Below are 26,969 nucleotides of genomic sequence, written 5' to 3'. Positions count from 1 at the left end.
TTTAAATATACCCAGTATGTAAACTTTTCAATATTACCAGAAAGTGCCTTTTTCTTGAAAATAACTAGAACATTTTAGATGTTATGAACAGCTGCATAGTTAATGCTTTGACTTTTCAAACGTGATTTCTCTAAAACAATCCATTTAAGAACCAATTTTAGGAAATGAGTGGTGCTTCATAAATGCCATAGATGGAGAGAAATGACAATATGCAAAACTAACTAATGACATCCCTTATTTTGAGTTCTTGTTATGGTCTTGACACTGTGATGAGCTCTTTACTTAGATAATCTCATTTTTTCACAGCAACCCTATGAGGGTGGTATAATTATTATCCCATTTTTCAGGGAAGGACACTAAAGACTAGAAAGGTTAATAGCTTGTACGTAGTGAGGCCAGGATTCTTGCTTGCTTAGGTGATCTGTTTATAGAATCCAATCTCTTAACTATTATAATACACTGATTCTAAAGCAATTCATGAAATCAGTTCAGTGGTGTGTTGGCAATGGCTCTTAGAGTTTCCTGAGAGCTAATTGTTGCATATTTAGCAGTTTTGTGAGCTGATTTGTAAACTTTTACACTTTGAAACCAGCCATCATTGGAGTATTTACACTACAGAAATGGGCAAGTCAGGGCTTTTTATTTTTAGAAATTGGTTCACTAGCACACCATTTCTTAACATAGTTCTCTACCAGTGCTATTTGTCAAAGTGTAGCTTCCAAACTCTCACAGTTTGAATGGATATGAATGGAATAAACACTTACCTTAATCAATTTTTTTCCCAGTAGCATTTGTCTTAGTGTGATAAATTGTTATTAGTATAGTTAGAACTGAGAATATTAAATTTAAAAGAGCTTATCCTGAATTTCACAGTAGAAGAGAGTCCGTTTCCAAGCTTCCAGTCTTTTACCTGAGGATTTTGGAAAGAAAGCCCTTGTCTGGCTGACTGCTGTCAGTGGAAACAATGAATAAACATTCTATAATCGGAATAGAAAAGAGTTTTATTTGAGCCAGACTGAGGACTATAGCCCAGGAGACAGATTCAAGAAACACTTGAAATGTGTTCTTCTAGACTACAAAATGGGGGCAGGCTTATATAGGCCAAATCCACAAAGTTACATAAGTGGTTTGCCAATTATAATTGGAGCTGGCAAGAAGTAAGGGCGCTTGTTAAGCCAGGATTGGTTGAGGTCTGAAATGGTTGAATAGTTACAAGGGGAGACCTTGAGACTGTAAGGGTGCAGCTGGCAGCTACTAACAGATCTTGTTTTGCGAATGGCTGGTGAAGTCTCTGAGTCTGATACAGTTCAGAAAATTCAAGTTCTCAGTAGTACAGGAATGTGTTGGAAACCACGTGCACAATGGCTATCTGGCTCCGTTTTGAATGGCTGAACCACAGTTTTATATCTTGTGAGAACAAAGGACAGATATTAAACAGGGGTGCATCCCTTCAAGGTTTCAAAAGAGAAAGATTAGCACATACACAGCAACTCAGAATGACCTTGCTGTCTGGGAAGGGAAACTCATCTTTGAAGGAGTACTAGCATTGGCATTGTACGGATAAAATGCCCCCATTTCCTATCTTCAAAGTGGACATTCTAAACAATCTGGTAAATGCACTTTAAAAAATGGTCAAAGCAAATGTACATTGCATGTTTGACAGACCAATGCATGCATTGCTAACTGTTGCAGTTAGCATGAAGTTCAAGCCAAATCATGTGTAAGCCAGAATGACTTCCCCATACCTCAATGTGTGAAAATTTCTTGCATTACCGCAGAGTATAAAAGTAGTAGCTGCACCCAGATTTGAGAGATTCCTTTGACTACTAGCTGAGATAGTTTGAGGAGAAATGGAAAGAAATTGGGCTGGGGGCCACAGAAGCCCATGATAAGAGGATAGAGGAATTCAGAAAACGAAAGTTCATTAAAAAATAAAACAAAGCAAAGCAAAACATGGGTGCCAGGAAGGTTTGTGCGGTATGAGTAACTAGTGATTATATGCTTCTTTTATCCATAAAATAATCTTAACTTCAGTTTTAGAACCCTGGTACCTAATCTTTCCTAGAAACCATAAAGCATCATTCTCTGCTGATAAGGATCTTTTTATTGGTAGTGGCTCAATTTAGTAAGTACTTTAACACTGTAAATTGTAATTCTGATGCACTGCATCAAGTTACCAAGTTATCCTCCTAATGTTCTTTTTAAGAAGACATATTCTCGCTTGTGTTTTGTGTTTAATGTATTTATAATGTTCTTCTGTTGTGAAAATGCTCCTTTGAACATCTTCCCATACCCAGCTGGATTGCCTCCTGAATCCTGCTTATCTAAAGTAAAAGCATGCATGCACGATAATGCATTTGTTCCTAATTGGGGTAGTTCTCTCTAACTTGACAGTCGGTTCTTATCTTGTTTCCTTCACCTCCTTGGTAGTTACTTGTTGGGATTTTCAGAATTTATGGGGTTATTACTTGATTGGAATGGAAGTCCATGGGAGGAAATAGAAAGGAAAAGGAATGAGTGAGAAAATAAAGCAGTACGCAGACACCGAATAGAAGTCAAATTATTGCATCCGAAGTTCGAGGCCAGATATGATACCCAACTTGAGGAAGACAAGCTAATCGTTGTCTTTGTGGATAAGGACAAGCCTGTGTGAATCAGTATTTTATACCAATCAATTTTATGTTTGCTTAACTTCACTGTTAATTTGAGTAAAGTATTCTTCTGTCCTTTTAATTTTTTATCAGCGAAGTACCTGATAGACTAGAAATGAATGCTCTAGAATCAGAGAAGTCTGGCTTTTTAGTCCCGGCTTGAAAAATTTAGTAATTGTGACTTTGGAAAAGTAACCTAACTTCTCTATATTCTTGTCCACACAATAATAGTAATAATCCTTACCGTAGATGACCACAGGAGTTATTGATAACGCTCCGAGTGCAGTGCCTAGTCAGAGTAGGCGCTCAGTAAATGGTAGCTTATAGTTATCCGTAAATTAAAATGCGGATTAAGTATGAGAGGTATAGACAATGTATTTGGATGATTTGGGAGCTCATATTGGAGAATTGACAAGTACTCTTTATTCTTTCTGTGAAAGAAACTGAAGTATAATAAGGTAAATTGGGTCTAGATGCTTGATGATGATGGTGGTGGTGCTGGTGATGATAATGATGATGATGATGACGACGATGATGATGATGGCGGCTTTCCTTCTTTCTGCACAGAATGTTCCCCCAGACCTCTCCATCTGCACCTTTGTGCTGGAACAGTCCCTCTCTGTCCGGGCCCTGCAGGAGATGCTGGCTAACACTGTGGAGAAGTCACAAGGGGCAAGTACTTAATTTATGTTGTCTTGCAGTATTTTAATGAACTCAGCTACTATATGAATGATTTCTTTCACAGGTTTTGGAGATTTTCTTTTGACCAAAATATGTAAATGCCTTTTAGTTGTGATTTTCTTAAGTCTGCCTTTCTGCTTCATCCAGCAGATCTGTTGACGTCTTAAAGAACTTAAAAAAATCCATCCTCAGGGTGATCTGTGTCCTTGAACCTCATGCTTATGTCAATGATTACAATAGAATCTTCTCCTTGAGCATTTGTGTTTCTAACGTTTTTTGGAGCTGTTATTTTGACTCTTTCACTTAATTGCTTTATGCATGGCTGTCACTAATCTTTATTTCATTCTCAAATGCCTCTAACCATGTGACTGTGTCCTAAGCTTCTTTATGGCAAGTAAAATTTCATGGCACTCATATATTTGAAGTAACGAAATTATGGTGTTACAGCTTTAGTCAGTTGTAATTTTGCAAATAGATAATCATTTTCTTCTGAAAATTGAAATTTTTATTCTGTCCCCTAATGCAAACATTTTTCTTTGAAAGCTTATTTGGTAATTTAAATTATATTCCATTCTATGCTGTGAGTGATTTCTGGGCTACTGCCCATTCTTAGCCAATTCATTAAATTTTAGAATTAAGCAGGAGGATGAATGGTCAAATTTTTGTTTCCTGTTTATTTGTTTGCTTGTTGCTATAATTACTGCAGTGTATGGTTTAATAAGCTACACTATTTCCAGGAATAAAGCTGAAAATTTTTATTTGCCATTATTGGTCCATGTGTTGCTGTTTTTGTTGTTAATCATTGCTCCGGTTTGGATAAGTAAAGAGATTTAAAAATGATAATATATGGTTTAACAGAAAATGAGTGATCAGTTCTGATGTAATGTATTTTCATTAGCCTTGTAGTTTTTAAAATTTTAGTGTCACACAGCTTAGGACTTTAAATGGTTTGTACATTAATTTTAAATTAATTTAAAATTTTAATTCTGTACCACATATATGTATGTATGTATGGAGGAGAAAAGTACGTTTGTAAGTATGGAGGAGAAACTTTAGTGATCTTTATTTGATATTAGACTAATGGCTTATTTTTAAAAAGATCCAAATATGTTATGCATGTTTTAATTTTTCAAGTTCATTTTTGGTTACAACAGTTTGAAATTAAGGTATTAAACTACGTAAAGTTAAAAAAATGTTTTTTCTGGGTTTTAATGCAGTGCTTTTGGATTAGGCTTGAATCAAAGAGGAATAAAACATTTCTCAGTTTAACTAGTTTTCTTTCTACCTGGAATAACCCCTCCTGATTTTTAAACATCACGTATGAACTTTGAAATTCAAATCTGTTTTTACAAAGGAAAATCCTTTTTCTTTTGCATGAGCATCTAGAAAAGTGTGTATTTTCATTTCACTTATCTTTGTAGGTACCAACTTACGATTAAGTTCCCATAAATTTAATTTTTATATTGCTAAGCTGCTTTTTCTAAATTTAAACTTTTGAGGAGACGTTTTACCTCCCTAGAATCATGGCGTTGGATTAGGCAAGCTCTCAATTTTCTGTGTATATATGAAGTGTTGAAAATACTAGTTTTGGACTTAGTTTTGAAGATACTTATTAGAATTTCTGCCTCCTCCCATATATTTATTTAGCTGAATTTTATTTTGAGTTGTACTCTATCTAGAAAGTTTCTATCAGAGGTAAAGTGGTAATTTATGTGATATGTGGAATAGCATTTAAAAAGACGAGCGTAGATACCATAAGACATTAATTAGAAAAGAAAACTTGAGAAAAACCTGCTACAGGAAAGGAACATATTTCATTGAGCCAAATCTCACTTTCAAGCTAGTAACTTTTAGGAAGAAACCAGTGTCCAGTAGCTCCAGAGGAAACTGTTTCTGGGGGAAAGAAGGATTCTTAGACTGCAGAGGAGTTTTGATTATACCCGGGAGTGATGTTCAAAATGCTTCGTAACTAGTTTGACACGGGCATCGATTACTCAGAGTGGACCTCAGTCGAAATGCTTGAGTCAAGGTCCTGGGGAGATTTGGGGGGTGGTCTGACCAGTTTGGGGGTATCGTGGAGGAGTTGTGGGCTGATCAGAGTTAGGGCTGAGGTTATTTACCAGGAGGGCTAGTTTTCCACTGTAACAACCATCTTCATCATAATAGTGCAAACCGGCTGAAGAGCACGTTTGATTACATGGGATCAGTGGATGCTGTTGGCACTTGTAGGAGTCAGTCTTTGGACTCCATAGGTATCCACATCCTCTTTACGAGCGCCTCATATGTCTCCTTTGAATTCATTATGGGAATCTGTGGCAAACGTCAATACTTTTGTCAAGCAAATTGTCATCTCTAACAATAAATTATATGCAGTAGATTTGCTTAAAGAAAGATCCACTTTGACTGGGATGAAGCATGTCAGGAAGGTGATGCTAATTTTCTTGAAATCATTTCTTTCCCTACCAATTAACAGCGTATCAGAAAGAACCTGTGTATTACCTGATTCTCCCACTCTCTCGTGATCAACTTTCTCTAAGAAGCCTTGTTCTTTTTTTTAAAAAAATAATTCTTCTTAAACTCTTTGTGTAATTCAATACACTTAATACTGATACTATTTAATGTCCCAAATGCTGTCATAGGCATGGTAGCAATACAACAAACACACTTGATGATGATAAGGAAAAAAATGTCTCATCTAGAACCATGACTTTTCTTCTTGTGGTTACGTACCATTTTGCTTGTATTCTTGGGTCCCACAGGATAAATGCATGGTTTTATTAAAGCTGCAGGAAATCTAGCAGGAAATTCCCGACATCACTTGTGCCAAAACAAATCATGAAGATTATTGATACCAAAAGGAGACACGTAAAATGCAACAGAGATATTACCTAATTTATGAAGTTTTGATTCCACAGAGTTGCTTATTGTGGCTATTGGTAAAATAACTAACATATAAGTGACACAAGAAGCATTCTGAAAGGTTTTATTGGGAGGGATTTTTAAAAATATCACACTTTTTTATTAAGTAGGTAAGACAGATCTAGATCTGATGTATATAATTCCACTAAACATCATTTAGCTTTTATTCTTAATCAAAGCATATCAGTCATAAATAGGCCAAGACCTGTTTAGCTTTATCTGAATGGCTGTTCACAGAGCCTTTAAAATCCTGAGGGTGGAGACAATGCACATAAAACAAGGAAAAAATGACTGCGGGAGCATTGCCCGTCCATTTGGCCGAACTTTGCCTGAGCTTCTGTACATGCACATCCTTGCTTGTGTTAATTTTTCTCTTCTCCCTCTGGGTTTTATGTGGTTCTGGATAACTTGTCTGCTTCTGAATCCACTTCTATCTCCTCTCACTCTTCAGATTTTTTTTTTTTTTGGTATACCCGGTGATACAGCATAGGCCTAAGCAGGGTTTTGTAGAATTTGTGAACAGTTTTAAGAATACGAGCTGTGCCACATACTCACTCTGTGGCTTTGGAGAAGGTCAGTCTTTATCATCAGGTTTAGTAATTATTAAATGATGAGGTATGTGGAATATTCGGCATGCATTTAACAGTGGCTATTTTTATTGTTTTACTTATTCTTCTTCTCATACCTGTAAGAAATGGCTAGTCTGCTACGATCCCTTGCAGTTTCCTTCTCTGTGACCTTGGCTGGTCCAGAGTCCCCCTTCTCCCTCCTCCAGTATCCCAGCCAATTGGTACTGAGACATAGTCGTGCCAGTTCAATGATGGCACAATTAGGTGAAAATATAGTCAGTGATAGTATTTGCTTATTTCTGTGTGTGTTCTAGTTAATCAAGTTTAATAATTTAGGTGATCCTATGCTTTTGCGTATTTGTTTCATTATACCTTAATTCAGAAAGATTTTTGATGAACACTTTCTCCATTAATTTTTATTTTTGCGATGCCTAGTTTAATTTAAGGATTGCATTTCATAGAAGCACAGATATGAAGTGAAAAGTGAGACAGTATAGTGGAAGGAGCTTTGGTTTTACAGTCTGTGAAATTTATTGATAATTCTTTTTCAAATACTATTTTTAATAGTTATCATTGTTGACAGGCATTGCTTTTGTTTAACACCATGAGTATATTAAGTGGCTTGTTATTTGTATTACTATTTAGGAGAGTATATACAGAGATAACATTGTCCTTTCTGTCTTTTGGTTTAGCTGTTTCTGGGAGAATTGTAGAACCCTGTCCCTTTTGACTTTGGCTTGTAACCACTTGATAATCAGTGCCTTGTTGTTAGACAATTAGTAGCTTGAACCAAGAAACAAAAAGTAAAATTAAACCAATATTTGTCCCTTATATCCTGCTTTTTGGAGGAAATTCGTAATTTTGGTAATTCTGATTGGTATCATTCATTCACTTTACGTCATATATTTTCCTCAGTATTATAGGTAATTGGTAGTTTTCTATAATTTCAATTACAACTGATGTTTTAAATATCTATAAAATTTACAATGTAATATTATAAATATTACTTATTATGAATGTCAGTCTGTTGTAATCATTTATTTAATGCAAACTTTGAACATTTATAAGATATACTTCATAAGGCTCTGTGGATAGAAAGATGAACAATAGGTGATTTTTGTCATCAATGGATTCACAGTCTAATGCAGGAATAGAAGGAAAATTATAGTGCAGTATGATGTGTGTTATCATGGAAGTGTAGATATAGTGTTAGCACAAGGAAGGAACTGGGTTTGTGGAACTTGGCATTCCTTTGACTGTTCTTTGGACTTGCTACATCATTTCTAAGACAAGTAGAAATAATATTAAAACTATTAATATAAAAATCACTTAAAATTTGTCTCCTAGGAACAACTTGGTCTCATTAGACTATTCTTTAGAATTCTATTAGAAACTAGTACTTGCCAGGAGGACTATGCATAATATGTCCAGAGATATTCCTAATATGATTTTTATGTTTCAATTTACTGAAATGGTTTATTATTTTATATGAAATCCTAAGAGTGTTTCATATTTCTAAATTACATACTGTCTTGTAATTACAAAATACCACTGTGACTTAATTATTAATAGAGAGATACATCAGACTCAGACATGTTCAGTTTTTATGAAAAATGAACTTATAGAATATAGAGTATTATTATACAGTTGTACCATTCTTCTAATAAAACCTCTGCTTTTTTAAAGCATGTACTCTGAGAGTATTCAAAAATGCATCAAGAAGTAACCAGCTAAATTTACTGGTAAATGAGGTGTTTTTAAAAAAAAAATACATTTTTTAAACATTGACGTACCATAGATGAGTTTTTAAAAAATACATTTATCAAACATTGAAGTACCAATTTCAGGCAAGTAATTGCATTTAATATCATTTTATATAAATGCAAGAGTAGAAGTCATAGTTCAAGAAGTTGTGTGCTATTTTCCATGGTGGTTAAGCATACAGATTCTAGAGCAAACCCCTTGAGTTCTTGGTAATCTTAGGAAAGCTGCTTACCGTTTCTGTACCTCAGTTTTCTAGTCTATAAAGTGGGGGAAAAAATAGTGTCCCCTCATAGTTTTGTTGTGAGAATCTAATAAGTCCATATAACTAATGTGTATAGAACATTCATGGCACACAGGAAGCACTATAGCTACGCTGTTATCTTATTATTATGTTTGCTTTGGGAATGCAAATGTTTGCTCCAGACCAAATATTTGGTCCAGATGTTAAAATCATATTTGGCCCAAGTATTAAAAAACATACTTGGTCCAAATATTAAAAGCAAAATAAACAAACAGCAATAAAACCCCCAGTTACCTCAAGACTCCAGAGAGTTGACCAAAAGCAGACATATTCTGGAGAGGAGCCAGACTTGGGAAATGGAATTGGTTCCAATGACTTCTATATTTTTTAAGGCTTTTAGCCTGGAGGCTGACAGAAGTCAGTGCTTGTGTGGTAGCGAAAACTCTAAAAGAACATGCACAGTCTCTCTGAAGACAGAAAGTCAAGGAGTGATCCTAGAAAAGAGAAACCCAGAGAGAGGGAGCCCCACATTCTGTGCATACACTCTGCTCAAGTGTCTGGCTGATGCTTAGCCACGTGTATGGGGGGCAGGTGTGAATTCAGTTACCACTGCTAAGGGTAGCACTGCACTGAGGTTTGCACTGCCACCAAGCATTTTGCAGTTTGTGGTTTGAGTCCCACCAAGTTGATTGCTTGTTAAAGCAAATACAATCCACGTTCTTCAGTGGTATATAGCAGAATCCAGAATCTCAACAATATAAAAGGACAGGATACAATTCACAATTGCTTAAAATATATAGAAACATGCAAATGTGATCCAATCTCAAGAGAGACGACTACCAAGAACAACCTGGAGATGATCTTACCAGGCAAGGATTTAAAGCAGCTATTATGGCTGTGTTCAATGAAATCAAGGAAAGTATGTCTACTGTGAACAAAAAGATTAAAAAAACTCAACGTATAAAAATTATTCAAAGAAACAAAATGGAATTTCTAGACCTGAAAATGACAGTATCTGAAAAGTTCACATAGCTAGTAAGTGGTAGAACTAGGGTACAAATTTATCTCCATTGAGCTCTGAAGTCTGTGCTTTTAAGCTCTTTACTATGGACTATCCATGTAATAAGAGGAGAGCAGTGGGAGGGCCTAAGGGGATGTCACTAATAAAGCAGTGAGAAGAAGAGGAGGACCCCATGGAAGGCTGTGGGAAGATGCAATTTGGGAGATAAGAGGAAAACTAGGAGAAAATAGTTACAGAAGCCATGTATATTAGTTTCTATGGCTGCTGTAATAAATTACTCCAAGCCTGATGGCTTAAAACACCATGAACTTATTATCTTAAAGTTCTTGAAGTAAGAATTCTAAAACTTGGGCTTCCCTGGTGGCGCAGTGGTTGGGAGTCCGCCTGCTGATGCAGGGGACACGGGTTTGTGCCCCGGTCCGGGAGGATCCCGCATGCCGCGGGGCGGCTGGGCCCGTGAGCCATGGCCGCTGAGCCTGCGCATCCAGAGCCTGTGCTCCGCAACGGGAGAGGCCACAACAGTGAGAGGCCCGCGTATCCCGCCCCCCCAAAAAAAAATGAATTCTAAAACTTAGTCTCAATGGGCTAAAATCAAGGTTTCGGCAGGACTGCATTAATTATGGTGGCTCTAGGGAGGAATCTATTTCCTTGCCTTTTCTGGCTTATATTTTTGGCTGGTGGCCCATGTGCCATCTTCAAAGCCAGCAACATACTATCATGTTACATATTCACAGGCTCTGTGGAATAGGATGTGGATGGTTTTGGGGTGCCACTATTTGGCCTACTACATCATGGAAGTATAGAGTTTCAGTAAGAAGTTGTTGACAACATCAGATGGAAATCAGAGAAATCTAGTTAAATGAGGACAGAAAAGTGTACTTTGGTTTGGCAGGAGCCTGGTTTTCCTGCAAACCAATCAATATTATTTTCAGTCTATCTTATATATACATACTAATCCATAGATTCACACATATTTTACATTGAAAAGACTTTATTCTCTAAGGAGTTTTCGGTATTTATTGGTTACTCCAAAAGTGGTGCTCAATATTTCTTTTATATTTAAATATATTTAATATTCTTTTATATTCTTATTCTTCTGGTATTTTGGTTCATGTTCACTACATCTAAAAGACTTATTTGTTCATGCTTTTGGGCGAATAGGCCAAGGATCGAAAATTAAGAGTTAATGTTGCATCCGCCCTGGTTGAGTTTTATTTTCATACTGATATTTTTCCATTTGCTTTCCCTTCATTAAAGTGAATTGGGGTAGTGTGGAGAAAAAAGGAAGGGTTGGCAAACCTTGCTGTGAATCATATAATATAGGTTGTATTCTGTACATTATTAAAAATAGGTTTCTCAGATGGCTGGCCTAATGATTCACTGGGGAAAAAATTGAAGTTTGCTTAAACGCTTGATACTGTTCATCCATTTTCAAATACGTTACTGCTCTACACAGTCTAAGTCTCCATTGAAATACAGAATCAAACAATTAGGATATAAAATTGTGATTACACTTTTAAATACTCTCGGGGCAGTAGATATCTGCCTCTGAAGAGACCAGGGCCAAAGACTGAATGGGGCTACTTTTTAATAAAGAAAAATAATACCACACTCACAATTTTTGTTTTTGTGTCAGCAAGATTCCTGCCTAGACTATAGTAAGGAATCAATAAATTTTATATATTGATATTGTTAAAAGTCATTAGTGACACGTAAAGCACAAGCAACACAATAAAAACAGGTGGGACTACAACAAACTAAACAGCTTCTGCACAGCAATAGAAACAACAAAGTGAAAAGACAACCTATGGGATGGGAAAAATATTTGCAAACCATATTATGTGATAAGGGGTTAATATCCAAAATATATAAAGAGCTCACGCAACTCAATAGCAAAAACCAAATCATCAGATTAAAAATGGACTAAAGACCTGAATAGACGTTTTTCCAAAGATGTATGAAAGGCCAGCAGGTACGTGAAAAGATGCTCAACATCACTAGTCATTAGGGAAATGCAAGTCAAAACCACAGTGAAATATCACCTCATACCTGTAATGGCCATCACCAAAAAGACAAAATATAACAAATACTGGCGAGGTTGTGGAGAAAAGGGAATCCTTGTGCACTGTTGGTGGGTTTGTAAACTGGTACAGCTGCTATGGGAAACAGTATGGGGATCTTCAAAAATTACAGAACTACCGCATGATCCAGCAATTTCACTTCTGGGAGTATATCCAAAGGAAATGAAAACACTAACTTGAAAAGATATCTGCACCTCCATGTTCATAGCAGAATTGTGATAGCCAAGACATGAAAACTGCCTAAGTGTCCATTGATGGATGAATGGATAAAGAAATTGTGGAATATCTGTATAGTGGACTCTTATTCAGCCATAAAAAATGAGGAAATCTGACATTTGTGACATGGATGGACCTTGAGCATATAATGTTAGGTGAAGTAAGACAGAGAAAGACAAATACCGTATGATCTTACTTATTTGTGGAATCTAAAACAACAACAACAACAAAAACAAACTCATAGAAAAAGAGATCAGATTTGTGGTTACCAGAGGTGGAGAGAGGAGGAATTGGAGGAAAGTAGTCAGAAGGTACAGACTTCCAGTTGTAAGATAAATAAGTACTACAGATATAATATACAGTATGATGACTATAGGTAGCACTGCTGTATGATATACAGGAAAGTTGTAAAGAGAGTAGATCCTAAGAGTTCTCATCACAAAGAAAAAATGTTTTTTTCCCCTTTTTAAAAATTAATTAATTTGTTTTTATATTTGACTGTGTTGGGTCTTCACTGCTGTGTGTGAGCTTTCTCTAGTTGTGGCGAGCGGGGCTACTCTTTGTTGCAGTGCACGGACTTCTCGTTGTCATGGCTTCTCTTGTTGCGGAGCATGGGCTCTAGGCGTGCAGGCTCAGTAGTTGTGGCTCATGGGCTTAGTTGCTCCACAGCATGTGGGATCCTCCCGGTCCAGGGCTCGAACCTGTGTCCCCTGCATTGGCAAGCAGATTCTTAACCATTGCGCCACCAGGGAAGCCCTTTTTCCCCTTTTTTGCTTTCTCTTTTTATTTTATCTGCATGAGAGGATGGATGCTAACTAAAATTATTGTGGTAATCATTTCACAATATACATACGTAAGTCAAATCATTATGCCGTACACCCTAAACTTACATCATGATATATGTCAGTAAAACTGGGGAGAAGTAATTAGGGCCTATCATGCATGCAATATAAAAATACACTTAAATTTCCCTTGAAGTTTAAATTCCAGAACCATGTCAATCTTCTATTTTCATAACAGTAATAGAGTATAAAATGAAAGTACCTTCTTCATAATCCTTTTTTTCCCCTGAAGATAACGACAGCTAAGATTGGCTTATATCCATCTAGAACATCATGTATAAAAAAATATTTTTCCATAAACAGGATCATATTACAGACTATTGTATCATCTTCTACAATTTAATCATATATGGTTAAAAAATATAAGGACACAGCAAGTCCAAAGGAAGAGAATCCAGGTTTAATCGAGCAGGGCTCTGGCTCAGATTTTCTATAATTCTCTTGACTCTGTTCTCTCTGTTTATTTGGTTCTTAGGCTAGTTTCCCTCATGATTACAACAGGGCTGTATCATCATATCATTTGATGATATCCAAGTTCAGCAGCATCTCTAGGCACACAAAGCAGCTGACTTTCTTTGCTTTTGTTTATGAGCGTAAGGAGATTTTCCTAGAAACCTCCTGGTAGACATCCCCTATGCCCACTGTCACATACTCATTGCCCAGATTATTTACCAGCAAGGGAAAATGTGGCTAACACAACTGGCTCAGAGCATGGGGAGGGAGGGAAGAAAGGCTACCTCTACAAAACTGGATTTTTGGGGGGAGAAAGAGGAGGGTTATATATGTAAATGAACGTTGGACGATTCCTAACGTTCTTTGCTACGATATATAGCAGACGTGGAGTTGGTACCCTTAAGCCTTATTTGGAAGTATTTATTTAGATTTGAGATCCTCCAGGTTCTTAAGCCATTCTAGATCTAGCAAGTTAAATCCTTACCTAGGAATAGAAATCAAAGTGTATGCTCAGTGGTCTTTGAAGCTGGGAAATGGAAAACCCATGTCTCTTCTCCACCCAGCTGATTCATGCAGTATTCATTCCACAAAAGTGTATTGAGTTGCTATTGTGAATTCTGGGCTGGTGATACAGGGATAAATAAGAAGGCATCCTTCCTCTTGAGGAATTTAGTGATCTAGTAGTGAAAAGAAAAAGTAGACACATCATTGAATGTGGGTGAAGTGTGCTTTTGATAGTAAACAGTTCAGTGAGAGTACAGAGGAAGGAACTCTTAAGTACTTTCCTACCACTACCTCCCCTATATGAAGGCACACATCCTATCATAAATGGCTGAGGTCCTCTACAGATAAAAACAGTGAAAAGTTTAATGGATTAGTCTGTTTATATTGTAGGCAAGATTATGTTACTAGCTATTTATGTCGAAACTGAAATTCCCAATTATCTACTAATAACTTAACATTTTAGTTCAAGAGGCTGGGTTCTATTTGCCTTGCTGTTCACGAACATCCCTAGTAAAGCATAAATACTGCTTTTTGGGAATGGGGCTCTAAAGCTAATAAATTAACACATTTACTGACTGGGTGTGTTCGTTAGCCAGCATCTTGTCTAAAGCCTGTGTACCTAATCATGTACCTGTCTTTCATCTGTGAAACTGGTGCAGTGATTTAGAAGGTGAATGGGATTATTATCTCCTAAAGGGCATATAGCTAAAAATATTCACTGAGCAACAACTATTTATCTACCACTTAGGTGAATGTGGACGTTTGTCTGTGGTTGAGATATGCATCCTCTATTTGTAGACGTTTTCTGTTTTATTGTCTTTCTCTCTAGAAAGACTACTTCCTACTCTGAAGCTAAGTATACTACATATTGCTGTGTATTTGAAAGATGTGGTGTCCAGAGACACCAGCACCAAACTCAATAAGGAGGTCAATTTAATCAACATGTAATTTAATCACCATGCCAGCATTATGCACTGTTTTAGATTATGACTCTTGAATGTATAGATTATTTTATTCTATTAGTATCATTCAATTTGAACATCTTCCTCAGATTTTTTGCTATTTAAAATAAAAAATATTTTTCACTTGTAAATGTTTGATAGCAAATGAGTCAGATAGTAAATTTATGTGCTAGATTGTTCCTGAATTTACCAGTGATTTAAAGATATTCGTAACCTATTGAGCCAAACAGCCTCTAATTTTTATTCTCTTAAAGTAAACTGTATTTTCTTAAAACAGTCTAATTTGACAGAATACATCCTCTTTCACTACTTTTTATCAAATACCAGTTCCCCTTATTTCCTCGACCCCCTCACTAGCACTGTTTCTTACCTTGCTTGAGTTCTCTCCAAAGCATTTCTTTCCTTCTGACGTACTATATATTTCTGTTTTTATTTTTATTTTTAAATAAGCTGTCTATCCCCATTAGAGTGTAAATCCCATGAGTGCAAAGTTTTTGATCTGTTGTGTTCACTGGCTTTACCAGTAACACCTAGGACAAAGCATGAGATGAACTAGATACTGAGGAAGTATTTGCTGACTTGAGGGATTGCAAAACAGAATATATAAACCAAAAATTAAGGGACTGAAAAGTGCCCCAGATTCTGTGTCTACTACTATGGTGACAGTTTTGAACCTAAGTAGAACATTGACTGTTCAGTTCAGCTATTTTTCACCTTTCCCTTCTCTATTGCGAGAGAAAAGAAACATATTCAGAAGGGAAAATGAGAAAATAACCTTTTGGGGTTAGATAACCATGCATCCTTGTTTGTCTGGCACAGTTCAGGTTAACACCTGTCACAGCTTAATTCCTATTATCCCCCTTTCACTGTCCGTAGTGCCCTAGTCTGGGTGAGAAACTAAATGGCCATCCCCAGTCATGGTACCTTGGCGAATCATATAAAAGTTTCAGACGTGTTCCCCAGAAAAAATACGGGTAATTTCTACACGTACAAAATCTTTCATATACTTTGAGATTTGAGGACTTAAAAGGAATCCAAGCCACTCTTTTGACTTGTAGCCATCACTCTCAGAATCTATACTTTTTTGCAACTAATCTCAGAGCTGTGAGAGAAAGACGAAGTCCACTGGGATCTGTATAACTTCGAGACCAGATGGAACATTCTGACAGCGTGAGGTCAGTACTGGAGGTATGACCAGACCTGACTTCTCTGACTTCTGAGATAATGGTGATGCCATTAGCTCTAAGACCCCAACAGAGCTGTGGTTGAGTTCTTTACTGGAACAAGAAACCTTAGAACTGTCCTTAGACCATTGACAGAGTAGTACAGAGAGCAGCACACCCAGGGCACACAGAATGGGATCCATATGGTAGTGCACTGATTTCCATAGTTCTGGAGACAGTGAGCCTGGTGTGAGATAAAAAGAACCTATTGAAATGGTTACGTGATCTGACATGAGAGAAAAGTGTCCCAGTGAGATTAGACAGTGCAGACAGATTGAGAGAGAGAGAGAGAGAGAAGTGATAGATAAATCACAGCAGAGACAACAAAGGAAGCAACGTTAGGCCAGCAAAATTTAATACTTCATAAGCTGGAGTTACTTGCATTTGTTCCCTCTACAGATGTACCATGAGTAACTTATGTTCCAACCTCTGTGTAGGAGAAATGGTGAGGGAGAGCCTGAGGGGCTAGGGATGTTTCTTCCAGGACAGGACATAAGTGGAATCTGTGCATTATAATATAAACTATAAATTTTGGGGGGAAGTGAAGGATTAAAAATAAAATTCTAGGGGCAAAGATAAAAACTGAGATTCTCTTTATACATCCGTGGCCTGGAGATTTTGTTTTGTTTTCTTTCTAATGGTATTAGTGTGTATAACAGTTATGAGTAGGAAAATGGTTTGTATCATGTATTTGATCATGAGATATAGTCTCTATACTTCCAAAATGGATTTAAGGTGAATGCTACATAGTTATTTCAATTCAGTAAATTTGTAGTTAGTTTCACCATAAGGAGTTTTTGGTTCCTTGGAAAACTATTCAAAAATTGCTTGGGAAGAAATCTGTGCACCAGGGGATTCAGCCAATAATTAGATCGCCCTTATGGTGTTTTCTCAAGGACTGTTTTGATTATGGCTTCTTTCTAGGTTGAACTGTTGAACAACTGTTCCCTGAGCAGACTGTTCCTAATTTAATTGTTGCTAAGTGAACAATCAGTTGTCATGAAGGAACTTAAGCTTTTGTTTTTCTTCATGTGTAGCTTTAGTTAGTTTTTCATTCTGTCCATTCTCTATCCAAATTGGACTCACTCCCTGAATATGCTCTATTTTCCCCAGATACATTACTCATATTCTTACCACACTAATTCCTCAACTTAGAATTCTGAGCCATTCAAAAGTTTACCCTATCCTTCTATGCTTATGTCCAAGAAGGTATCCTCCTTGAATTTTTTCATAATCCTCTCTGCCAGAAATAATATTGCTACTCATGGATCCATATCACTGGGTTTTTAAGTTTTTCTACATTTCTCTCATTTTATAATAATTATTTGGTATGTATTATATATAATTTATTTACTTAGAATATGTTTTTTTAGAGCAGTTTAAGATTTACAGAAAACTGTCTGAAAAAGTCCCATAACCTTTCCCCTCCCCTACATCCTTTATTATTATAATACCTTGCATTAGTGTGATATATTTGTTATAATTGACAAACATTATCACTCAGAGCTCATAGTTTACATTAGGACAGATATTGACAAATCATTATCATTCAGATTTCATAGTTTACGTTAGGGTTCACTCTTTGTGCTCTACATTCTAAAAGTTTTGACAAATACATGATGTCATGTATCCACCATTACTGGTATTGTACAGAATAGTTTCACTGCCCTAAAAGTCCCATGTGCTTCACCTCTTCATGCTTCCCTCCCTTCTAACCACTGATCTTTTTACTGTCTCTCCATAGTTTTGCATTTTCCATAATGGCATATACTTAGAATCATACAGTATGCAGCCTTATTATTCTGGCTTTTTTCACATAGTGATATGCATTTAAGCTTTCTCTATGCCTTTTCCTAGATTGATAGCTTGTTTCTTTTTATTACTGAGTAATATTCCATTGCCCAGTTGTACAGCAGTTTGTTTATCCATTTACCTATTGAAGAATATCTTGGTTACTTCTAAGCTTTGGCAATTATGAATAAAGCTGCTATAAACGCACGTGCAGGTTTTCATGTAGACATAAGCTCCCAGCTCCTTTGGGCAAATACCAAGGAAAGAGATTGCTTGGTCATACGTTAAGAGTATGTTTACTTTTGTAAGAGACTGCCAAACCGACTTTGAAAGTGTCTGTAGCATGTGGCATTCCAAGAATGAATGAGAGTTCCAGTTGCTCCACATCCTCATCAGCATTTGGTGGTGTCAATTTTTGGATTTTAGCCATTCTCTCAGTTGTGTAAATGGTAACTTATTGTTATTTTAAGTTTGCAATCTCCTGATGACATATGATGTAGACCATCTTTACATATGCTTATTTGCCATAGTGTCTTTTTTTGTGAGGTGTCTATTGAGATCTTTTGCCAAATTTTAAATTGGGTTGTTTATTTTCATGTTGTTAAGTTTTTAAAATTGAAGTATAGCTGATTTACAATGTATTAATTTCTGCTGTACAGCAAAGTGATTCAGTTACATACACATATATATATATATTTTCTTTTTCATATTCTTTTCCATTATGGTTTATCACAGGATATTGAATATAGTTTCCTGTGCTATACAGTGGCACATTGTTATTTATCCATTCTGTATATAATAGTTTGCATCTGCTCATCCCAAACTTCCAGTTTATCCCTCCTCCATCCTCCCTCCCCCTTGGCAACCACAAGGCTGTTCTCTATGTCCGTGAGTCTGTTTAGTAGATAAGTTCATTAGTGTCATGTTTTAGGTTCCACACATAAGTGATATCATATGGTATCTGTCTTTCTCTTTCTGACTTGACTTCACTTAGTATAATATTCTCTAGGTCCATCTATGTTGTTGCAAATGGCATTAGGTCATTCTTTTTTGTGGGTGAGTAGTAGTCTGTTGTATATCATATTGTTGAGAGTTAAGAGTTCTTTGTATATTCTGACTACCAGTCTTTTATCATATATGTGTTTTACAAAGATTTTCTCCCAGTTGTGGGTTGACTTTTAATTCAGCTAACAGTGGTTTTCACAGAGCAGAAGACTTAATTTTCATGAAGTTCAACTTAACAATTTTCCTTTTATGGATCATGCTTTTGGTGTTGTACCTAAAAAGTCATTGCTAAACCCAAGGTCACCCAGATTTTCTCTTATGTTATCTTCTAGGAGTTTTATAGTTTTTTTGTGTTATATTTAGGTCTGTGATCCATTTGGAACTCATTTTTGTGGCAGGTTTAAGATGTGTCTAGATTCTTTTTTTTTTTTAACATCTTTACTGGAGTATAATTGCTTTACAATGTTGTGTTAGTTTCTGCTCTGTAACAAAGTGAATCAGCTACATGTATACATATATCCCCATATCTCCTCCCTCTTGACTCTCCCTCCCACCCTCCCTATCCGATCCCTCTAGGTGGTCACAAAGCACTGAGCTGATCTCCCAGTGCTATGTAGCTGCTTCCCACTAGCTATGTTTTACATTTGGTAGTGTATATATGTCAGTGCTACTGTCTCACTTCGTTCTAGCTTACCCATTGCCCTCCCTGTGTCCTTAAGTCCATTCTGTACATCTGCATCTTTATTCCTGTCCCATCCCTAAGTTCATTAGAACCATTTTTAAAAAATATTTTAGACTCCATATATATGTGTTGGCGTATGATATTTGTTTTTATCTTTCTGACTTACTTCACTCTGTACGACAGACTCTAGGTCCATCCAGCTCACTAAAAATAATTCAATTTCGTTACTTTTTATGGCCGAGTAATATTCCATTATATATACGTGCCGCATCTTCTTTATCCATTCTTCTGTCAACGGACACCTAGGTTGCTTCCATGTCCAGGCTATTGCAAATAGCGCTGCAGTGAACATTGTGGTACATGACTTTTTTGAATTATGGTTTTCTCAGGGTATGTGCCCAGTAGTGGGATTGCTGGGTCATATGATAGTTCTTTTTTTAGTTTTTTAAGGAACCTCCATACTGTTCTCCATAGTGGCTGTATCAATTTACATTCCCACTAACAATGCAAGAAGGTTCCCTTTTATCCACACCCTCTCCAGCATTTATTGTTTCTAAATTTTTTTGATGATGGCCATTCTGACCAGTAAGTGGTAAGTATTTACCTCATTGTACTTTTGATTTGCATTTCTCTAATGATTAATGATGTTGAGCATTCTTTCATGTGTTTGTTGGCAATCTGTATATCTTCTTTGGAGAAATGTCTGTTTAGGTCTTCTGGCCATTTTTGGATGGGGTTGTTTGTCTTTTTGTCATTGAGCTGCATGAGCTGCTTGTAAATTTTGGAGATTAATCCTTGTAAATTTTGGAGATTAAACTAAAATTGAAGTATCATATGATCCAGCGATTCCAGTTCCAGCTATTTATCCAAAGGACATGAAAGCACTAACTTGGAAAGATACATGCCCCCCCCCATATTTATCACAGCATTATTTTCAGTAGTCAAGATGTGGAAGCAACCTAAGTGTATATCAGTGGATGCATGGGTTAAAAAATGTGGTATATATATACAATGGAATATTATACAGCCATAAAAGGAGTAAATCGGGCTTCACTGGTGGCGCAGTGGTTGAGAGTCCGCCTGCCGATGCAGAGGACATGGGTTTGTGCCCCGGTCCAGGAGGATCCCACATGCCGCGGAGTGGCTAGGCCCGTGATATGTGGCCGCTGAGCCTGTGCGTCTGGAGCCTGTGGTCTGCAACGGGAGAGGCCACGACAGTAAGAGGCCCGTGTACCTCAAAAACAAACAAACAAAAAAACTAAAAAGTGAATTTAGTAACGTTAGAACTCAGTATAAATTGTCAATTACATTTCTATATATTAGCAAAAAGCAAACATAAAATTAAAATTTCTAAGTGAGTCTACTTATATTGGTACAATACAACATCATGTACCTAGGAATAATTCTAATGAAAGATATATAAACCTTTCCATAGAAAATCGAAAAGCATTTTGAAGGAAATTAAAGGTGACCTAAAAAAAAGAGGGATATACAGTGTTGGAAGCCTGAATATTATGAAGATGGCAGCTATCTCCAAATTGATCTGTCAATCAATGCAATCTCAATCAAGATGCCAGCAGGTTTTCTTTTTGTGTGCGTGAAAATTTATGTCTATTCTGAACATTATAGGAAATAGAGAGGGTCAATATTAACAAATATAATATTGAAGAAAAGAACAAAGTTGGGGCCTTTGGCTACCAGATATAAAAACTTATTTTGATGGAACAGTGGTTAGGATAGTATGTTATTAGCACAGGCGTAGAAAAATAGGCCAGAATAGAAGAGAGTTCATAAATACCTCCACATGTTAGTAACTTGATTTATGACGGAGGTGGCAATGCAGTACAGTGGAGGCAAGAATTATCTTTTTGTAAATGGTGCAAGGTCAACTGAACAGCTGAATGAGGGGGAAAATGAATCTGAATTCCCTCCCTAGCACCATATACCCAGAAAACCAATACCAAACAGAATGAGGTCTCAGGTAAGAGTTAGGATAATAACTTTTCTCAGAAATAATGTAGGAGGATCTTTTCAGGACAAAAAGCACCAGCAATGAAGGAAAAGATGGAGAAATTGTACCCAAACTAAGAATGTCTGTCATCAGAGTTACCATTAAGAGATGGAAAAGACAGGACACAGACTGGGAGAGAATACTTGAAAAGTATAAACAATTCTGGGAAATAAGTACGAACAAAAATAGACAACCTAATAGTAAAAAATGGGTGAAAGACTTGAACAAATACTTCTTAACAGCAGATATATTCAAAATATCCAAAGCATACGGAAAAATGCTTCATCACAATAGGCTTCAGAGAAATGCAGATGAAAACTGTGATGAGGTATTACTACACACCCACCAGAAGATCTAAAATTTAAAGGACTAGAAGTATTGTCAAAATGTGAAGCAAGTGAAACTCATACACTCCTGATGAGAGTTAAATGTGTACCACTGCTTTAGACATATTTTTATGAATTTGTATTCATTAAAAATGTGGGCCCTCCAAATCATAGTTTTACTTTTAGGAAATTGAAACAACTTCATTATGTTTTGAATCCTGGAACACAGTATGCAGATTTTTCAAATTTTCCCCCCTAATCTTAATAATAAACAACATGTGTGGTGGAGAATTACTTATAGGGTAGAGTAGATTTTGTTTTTCACTTTTCTCTAATTTATTATTTTAAAAACCTTAGCAGGGTAATGGATTGTAGGTATGTATTAAATATTTCAATTACTTTCCTTATGTTATGCCTTGATATTAAAAATGTTATATTTATGTTGGATGTTTTATTGTTGTGTCGTAATTATCTAGAAATTTATGTGAAAAACCGGACATGCTGTTTGAATAACTGAAACTAAATAACATGTTCGATATCATAAGAATCTCTAGGTTCATTTTACATTCTCTTATCTTGATGTTAACACATTGTATTAGGTGGCACTTACCATGAGAAATAGGCTGGTGAATAATTCCAAATTAAATAGAGACTAAAAATCTGAAACAAAAGAGAGAAAAGCTGATGTATCTTGTTTTTGGCATACATAGTAGAGCTTAGGAGAGTGGGGATTTCAAGTTAAAGACGCAATTTCACAATCAAGCTCCATCCTTTTTTTCCAACAACTTTGTTGTTGTTGAGGAAAGTGTGTAACACATTTATATGTCATTTGTTTCCTCATGTATAAATTCAGTCAGTCAGATTACGTGTAAAGTGTTCAGCTCAAAGCCTGGCACATAGTAACTCCTTACTATATGACCTATAGATTTAGTAATAATAACATTCTTTACCTTAAACAGTAAAATAAGCAACTTGGAAGAAGCAACCAAACTCATTTTTATAGGTATGGAATAGTTCATGTTTTGTGCCCTAATTTATAACTTCTATATTAATTAAATATATTTGCAATTATTAAAATATACTAATTAAATGTACATATTAAAACATGAATACAAAAATGGAGATGTCATGTCATATGATATAATTTATAATTAATTACTTTTGTATTATGTTCTTAACTTCTGTCCTCTCTTCTTAGTCAAGTTGCTATTTAAATGACTGTTTTATTTTCCTTAATGGAAATTGTGTTTTTATTTGAAAATAAATTTGCTTATTTGTTGGTCTTAAAATATTTAATGCTGTTTCCTACAGATGGTAAAATATTTATCTTCTCTAAATTAATGGAATCAGTATTTTTTTTAAAATCCCACATACTTGGATAAAAAATTATTGGAATAAGTACTCATTTGTCTTATATGCTTTATGGATTTGGTAACTGTTTAAACTATAAAATTGATCAAGTTCATTGTGAACTTTATATTTCCTTTCCTTGATTAGCTTCATATAAATCATTCTCTTCTTCACTGTTTGTAGGCATTTAATTAAATAATTCTTGATAACATTCATAAGAGATGTGTCATGAAATTGCTCTGCATCGCTTATGCATAATTACAGCTTTATTGTACTTTATCAGTCTTTTAATTCTGTGGACCATTTGTCTTGTCTTCTGTGTTTAGCTGAAAATTCACTCCCAGCACATGCTGTTGCTAAGCCTTTCTTTGAGTATTTGGATACTGAGTCTATTATATTATTGCTAATTCTAGCTGCTTAAAAAAGTTTCACTTTTGTAATATAGATGATCATTAAAGAGCTTCTGTTACTAATACTAGGAACTATGACTCTTGATTACAATTTCTCTTTCTTCTAGGAAATTCCCACAACACTTTATCTTTGCACTGATGCAAGTGTGTGTGTGTGTGTGTGTGTGTGTGTGTGTGTATGTGTGTGGGGGGGTATATTTAACATTTTGATGTGAAAATAATGATGGGATGGTAGAATGTCTTTGTTAATCATTGATAAAGCATGGCATATCCTGGTTTCCTGATAAACATGAAAGGGAAATCATTTCACATTTCCTTAAGTTATTTTTCATGGAAGAGAATAAATATAAGAATTTGTCCTTTTAAAGGTAGAAAAGTGAATGATAATTATATTATACTGGACATGACTAAATTGTTTCCCTGTGCCCCGGGATCTAAAGAAATAGATTCATCACTTTAATAGGTTCATGCTTAAAATGAGGACTTGAGCTTTGGGTAACAGCTAAGTATCTTGAAAACTTACAGTGAAAACCAAGGCTTTCCATTCATTAAAGTATTCTTTCTTAAATAACAATGTGTTTGTAAATTCAGAGGTTGGGGGTAGGCTTAGAAGAGATTTTTCTGAAGACTAAATAAATTATTGATGAAGCCAAAATGCTCTGTTGTAAGTAATCTGTTGAATCTATTGAATCTCACTGGGCCTTCAGAACAATCCCACCTGTGTATTTAGGTTGATATTTTTATATCACTTTATAGCATTTAAAAAGTAATCACAATGTATATGCATCTTACGCACATTTCCTTCTTGAAGCTTGTTAATAAGGAGTGGAGATTCTTAGTTATGGCGAAGTAGCATGAGCTTTGGACCTGATTAATGAATTTTCTAAAGAAAAAAAAATTGCAAGTAAACGTAAATGCATGAAGAGTCTGGAGCAGACCTCAAGTTTCACTGATCCCCAGTCACATGTGCTAAAGAAGGGAGGTTGATTATGGAAACTTACCTTTGAGAGAGAGTATATCCCTCAGTGTTGAGATTTTTAAATTCTGATTGATTTGCTAGGAATCTTAGGGCCTTGTAGAGGCAGTCGTTGACGTATGGCTTTTTATTCTGTTTTACACTTTGGATATAATTATATTCACTTAATTTTTAAAGAGTCGTATGAGACTAACATGCATTCATTAATAACTACATTTTAAACAATACTTGGATTCTGATGCAGTTTCAGAATTATTTGACAAAGCATGCCTTTTGTTATACTGTGAACATTTATATAATGCTAGAAAGATTGGGCTAAGAGAAATTTTACTTCTATTTCATCAGAGATTTATACTTAGATGCTGTATTTCTAAACTGATCTTTTTCGTTAAATACATTTTTATAGTTAGAGGAGAATAGTGGTTCCTAAATCAAAGGCCTGTAAGTTTGAGAATTAGGTAAATGTTCACGTTTGCTTTTGAATATATTAGATTATTGTTATTTCATGTACCTGGTACATATTCAGCCTAATGCCTTTTGAAGTTCTGATTACTAAATTAATTGAAATTTGTTTGTTTGAGGAGATTAAATGTTATTAATTAAAAGTTTGGATACTGTTTTGTATCCTTCAGAGTTGGAAGTAGGTTTTGGTGCAGGGACCACATTTCAGTTTATTTAAATGACAGTAATTAAAACCTTGCTAGCTACTTGTTTGTTTGCATGTTACTATTTTGACTTTTTCTTTCCACAGAAAGTTGATGTGAAAAAATGGGTATGTGTTTCCACGTATTTACAAAGAGATCGTGATATAAATGGGTGCATGTTTGCTGTTGCCTCTAATCTTTTTTTTTTGCTTCCTAGTGTGGCTGGTACTATGAGTATTCAAAATAACTGCTCTGTTGTAGTCAACACATATTTTACCAGTCTCCAGTTAGAACCTTTAGAAGTTTCTAGTTTTCTTCTTCTGAAATGATATCTATTAAAATATTCTCTATCCTTGGAACATTATAGTCTCTATGTAATCGGCTTTATCGTTAGGATAGACTTCTGGTCAATGAGAAGGCTTTTATTATTAATATTGTGTATCTTTTACCGAAAAATCTCGACTGTTTAATCTTAGAATCCTACTGCTTAGCTCTCGTATTTTCCCATGTGCTATAGAAAAAGGCTTTATACATATTCATACAATCTTAAAAAGTGAAGGTGAATGAGAAAATATCACGAAGAAAGTTAACCGCTGCAGAATTCTGGAGGCTAATTTGGAGACCAACAGTGTGACAAAGTGTGTGATATGGCCAAATTATGTTACTATTCTTGGTCTCAGTTTCTTCAACTATTGAGAGAGAGAGAGGGAGGGAGGGAGGGAGGGGGATAGAGGGAAAGGGAAAGATCCTTCCAATTCTGAACTCCTTTTAATGCTGAATGGAAATTAGAGTTTCACCAACATTGATATTCCTGATCCACTTTGTGTGCAAAACAGTGAGGCCCTTCACTGTTGTGTTGTTTTTTTCGTATTTGCCCTGTGACTTACTATGGTGAATCAGCTAATACTGGCTTACTTGATGACTTCATTTACTTTCATTGTATTCCCTCATTCTGGGATGCAGTTACCCTGAGGCAACATCTTGAGACTTTTGCTGTCTTTTCAGTGGCCTTTCACTTGTGTTTCCCAAACAGCTGCCCTGTTTCCTAAACTTCTTTCAGCCCTTTATACTTAAAGAAAGTTTTGTTTATTAAACTTACCATTTCCATTATGATGACACCCATGTATGGATTTTTTTTTTTTTAAAGAAGATGTTGGGGGTAGGAGTTTATTAATTAATTAATTTATTTTTGCTGTGTTGGGTCTTCGTTTCTGTGCAAGGGCTTTCTCTAGTTGTGGCAAGCGGGGACCGCTCTTCATTGCGGTGCGTGGGCCTGTCACTATCACGGCCTCTCTTGTTGCGGAGCACAGGCTCCGGACGCACAGGCTCAGTAGTTGTGGCTCACGGGCCTAGTTGCTCCGCGGCATGTGGGATCCTCCTGGACCGGGGCCCAAACCCATGTCCCCTGCCTCGGCAGGCGGACTCTCAACCACTGCGGCACCAGGGAAGCCCCCCATGTATGGATTTTTGAGAACTACTACTTCTATGTTATAACTCTGGAAATAATTTTAATTCATCATCTGTTTCTTCATAACTAAGCTATTAATTTTGTTCAGCTCTTTCTTTTTGAAATTTCCTCTCTTCTCTGCCTCTAGTTAAAATTCTGATCCGAATTCTTGTCTTGGGAATGGAAACCTGTTTCTAAGA

The 26,969-nt window shown here is 36.0% G+C and overlaps 1 protein-coding gene across 1 annotated transcript in view; it reads left to right on the top strand.

The window, feature by feature from the left end:
* RYR2 (ryanodine receptor 2) overlaps window positions 1–26,969 on the top strand; it is a 515,056-nt gene that overhangs the window by 48,773 nt on the left and 439,314 nt on the right. Inside the window, exons 3-4 of the mRNA XM_065893933.1 lie at window positions 3,219–3,327; window positions 25,434–25,450. Coding sequence (XP_065750005.1) covers window positions 3,219–3,327; window positions 25,434–25,450 — 126 coding nt within the window. The remainder of the gene's footprint in view (window positions 1–3,218; window positions 3,328–25,433; window positions 25,451–26,969) is intronic.

This window comes from Phocoena phocoena, chromosome 16 (assembly GCF_963924675.1).
Source record: "Phocoena phocoena chromosome 16, mPhoPho1.1, whole genome shotgun sequence".
Taxonomy (NCBI): Eukaryota; Metazoa; Chordata; class Mammalia; order Artiodactyla; family Phocoenidae; genus Phocoena; species Phocoena phocoena.
The sequence above is the reverse complement of the archived record's forward strand: the minus strand, read 5'-3'. Positions and strand labels throughout refer to the sequence as shown.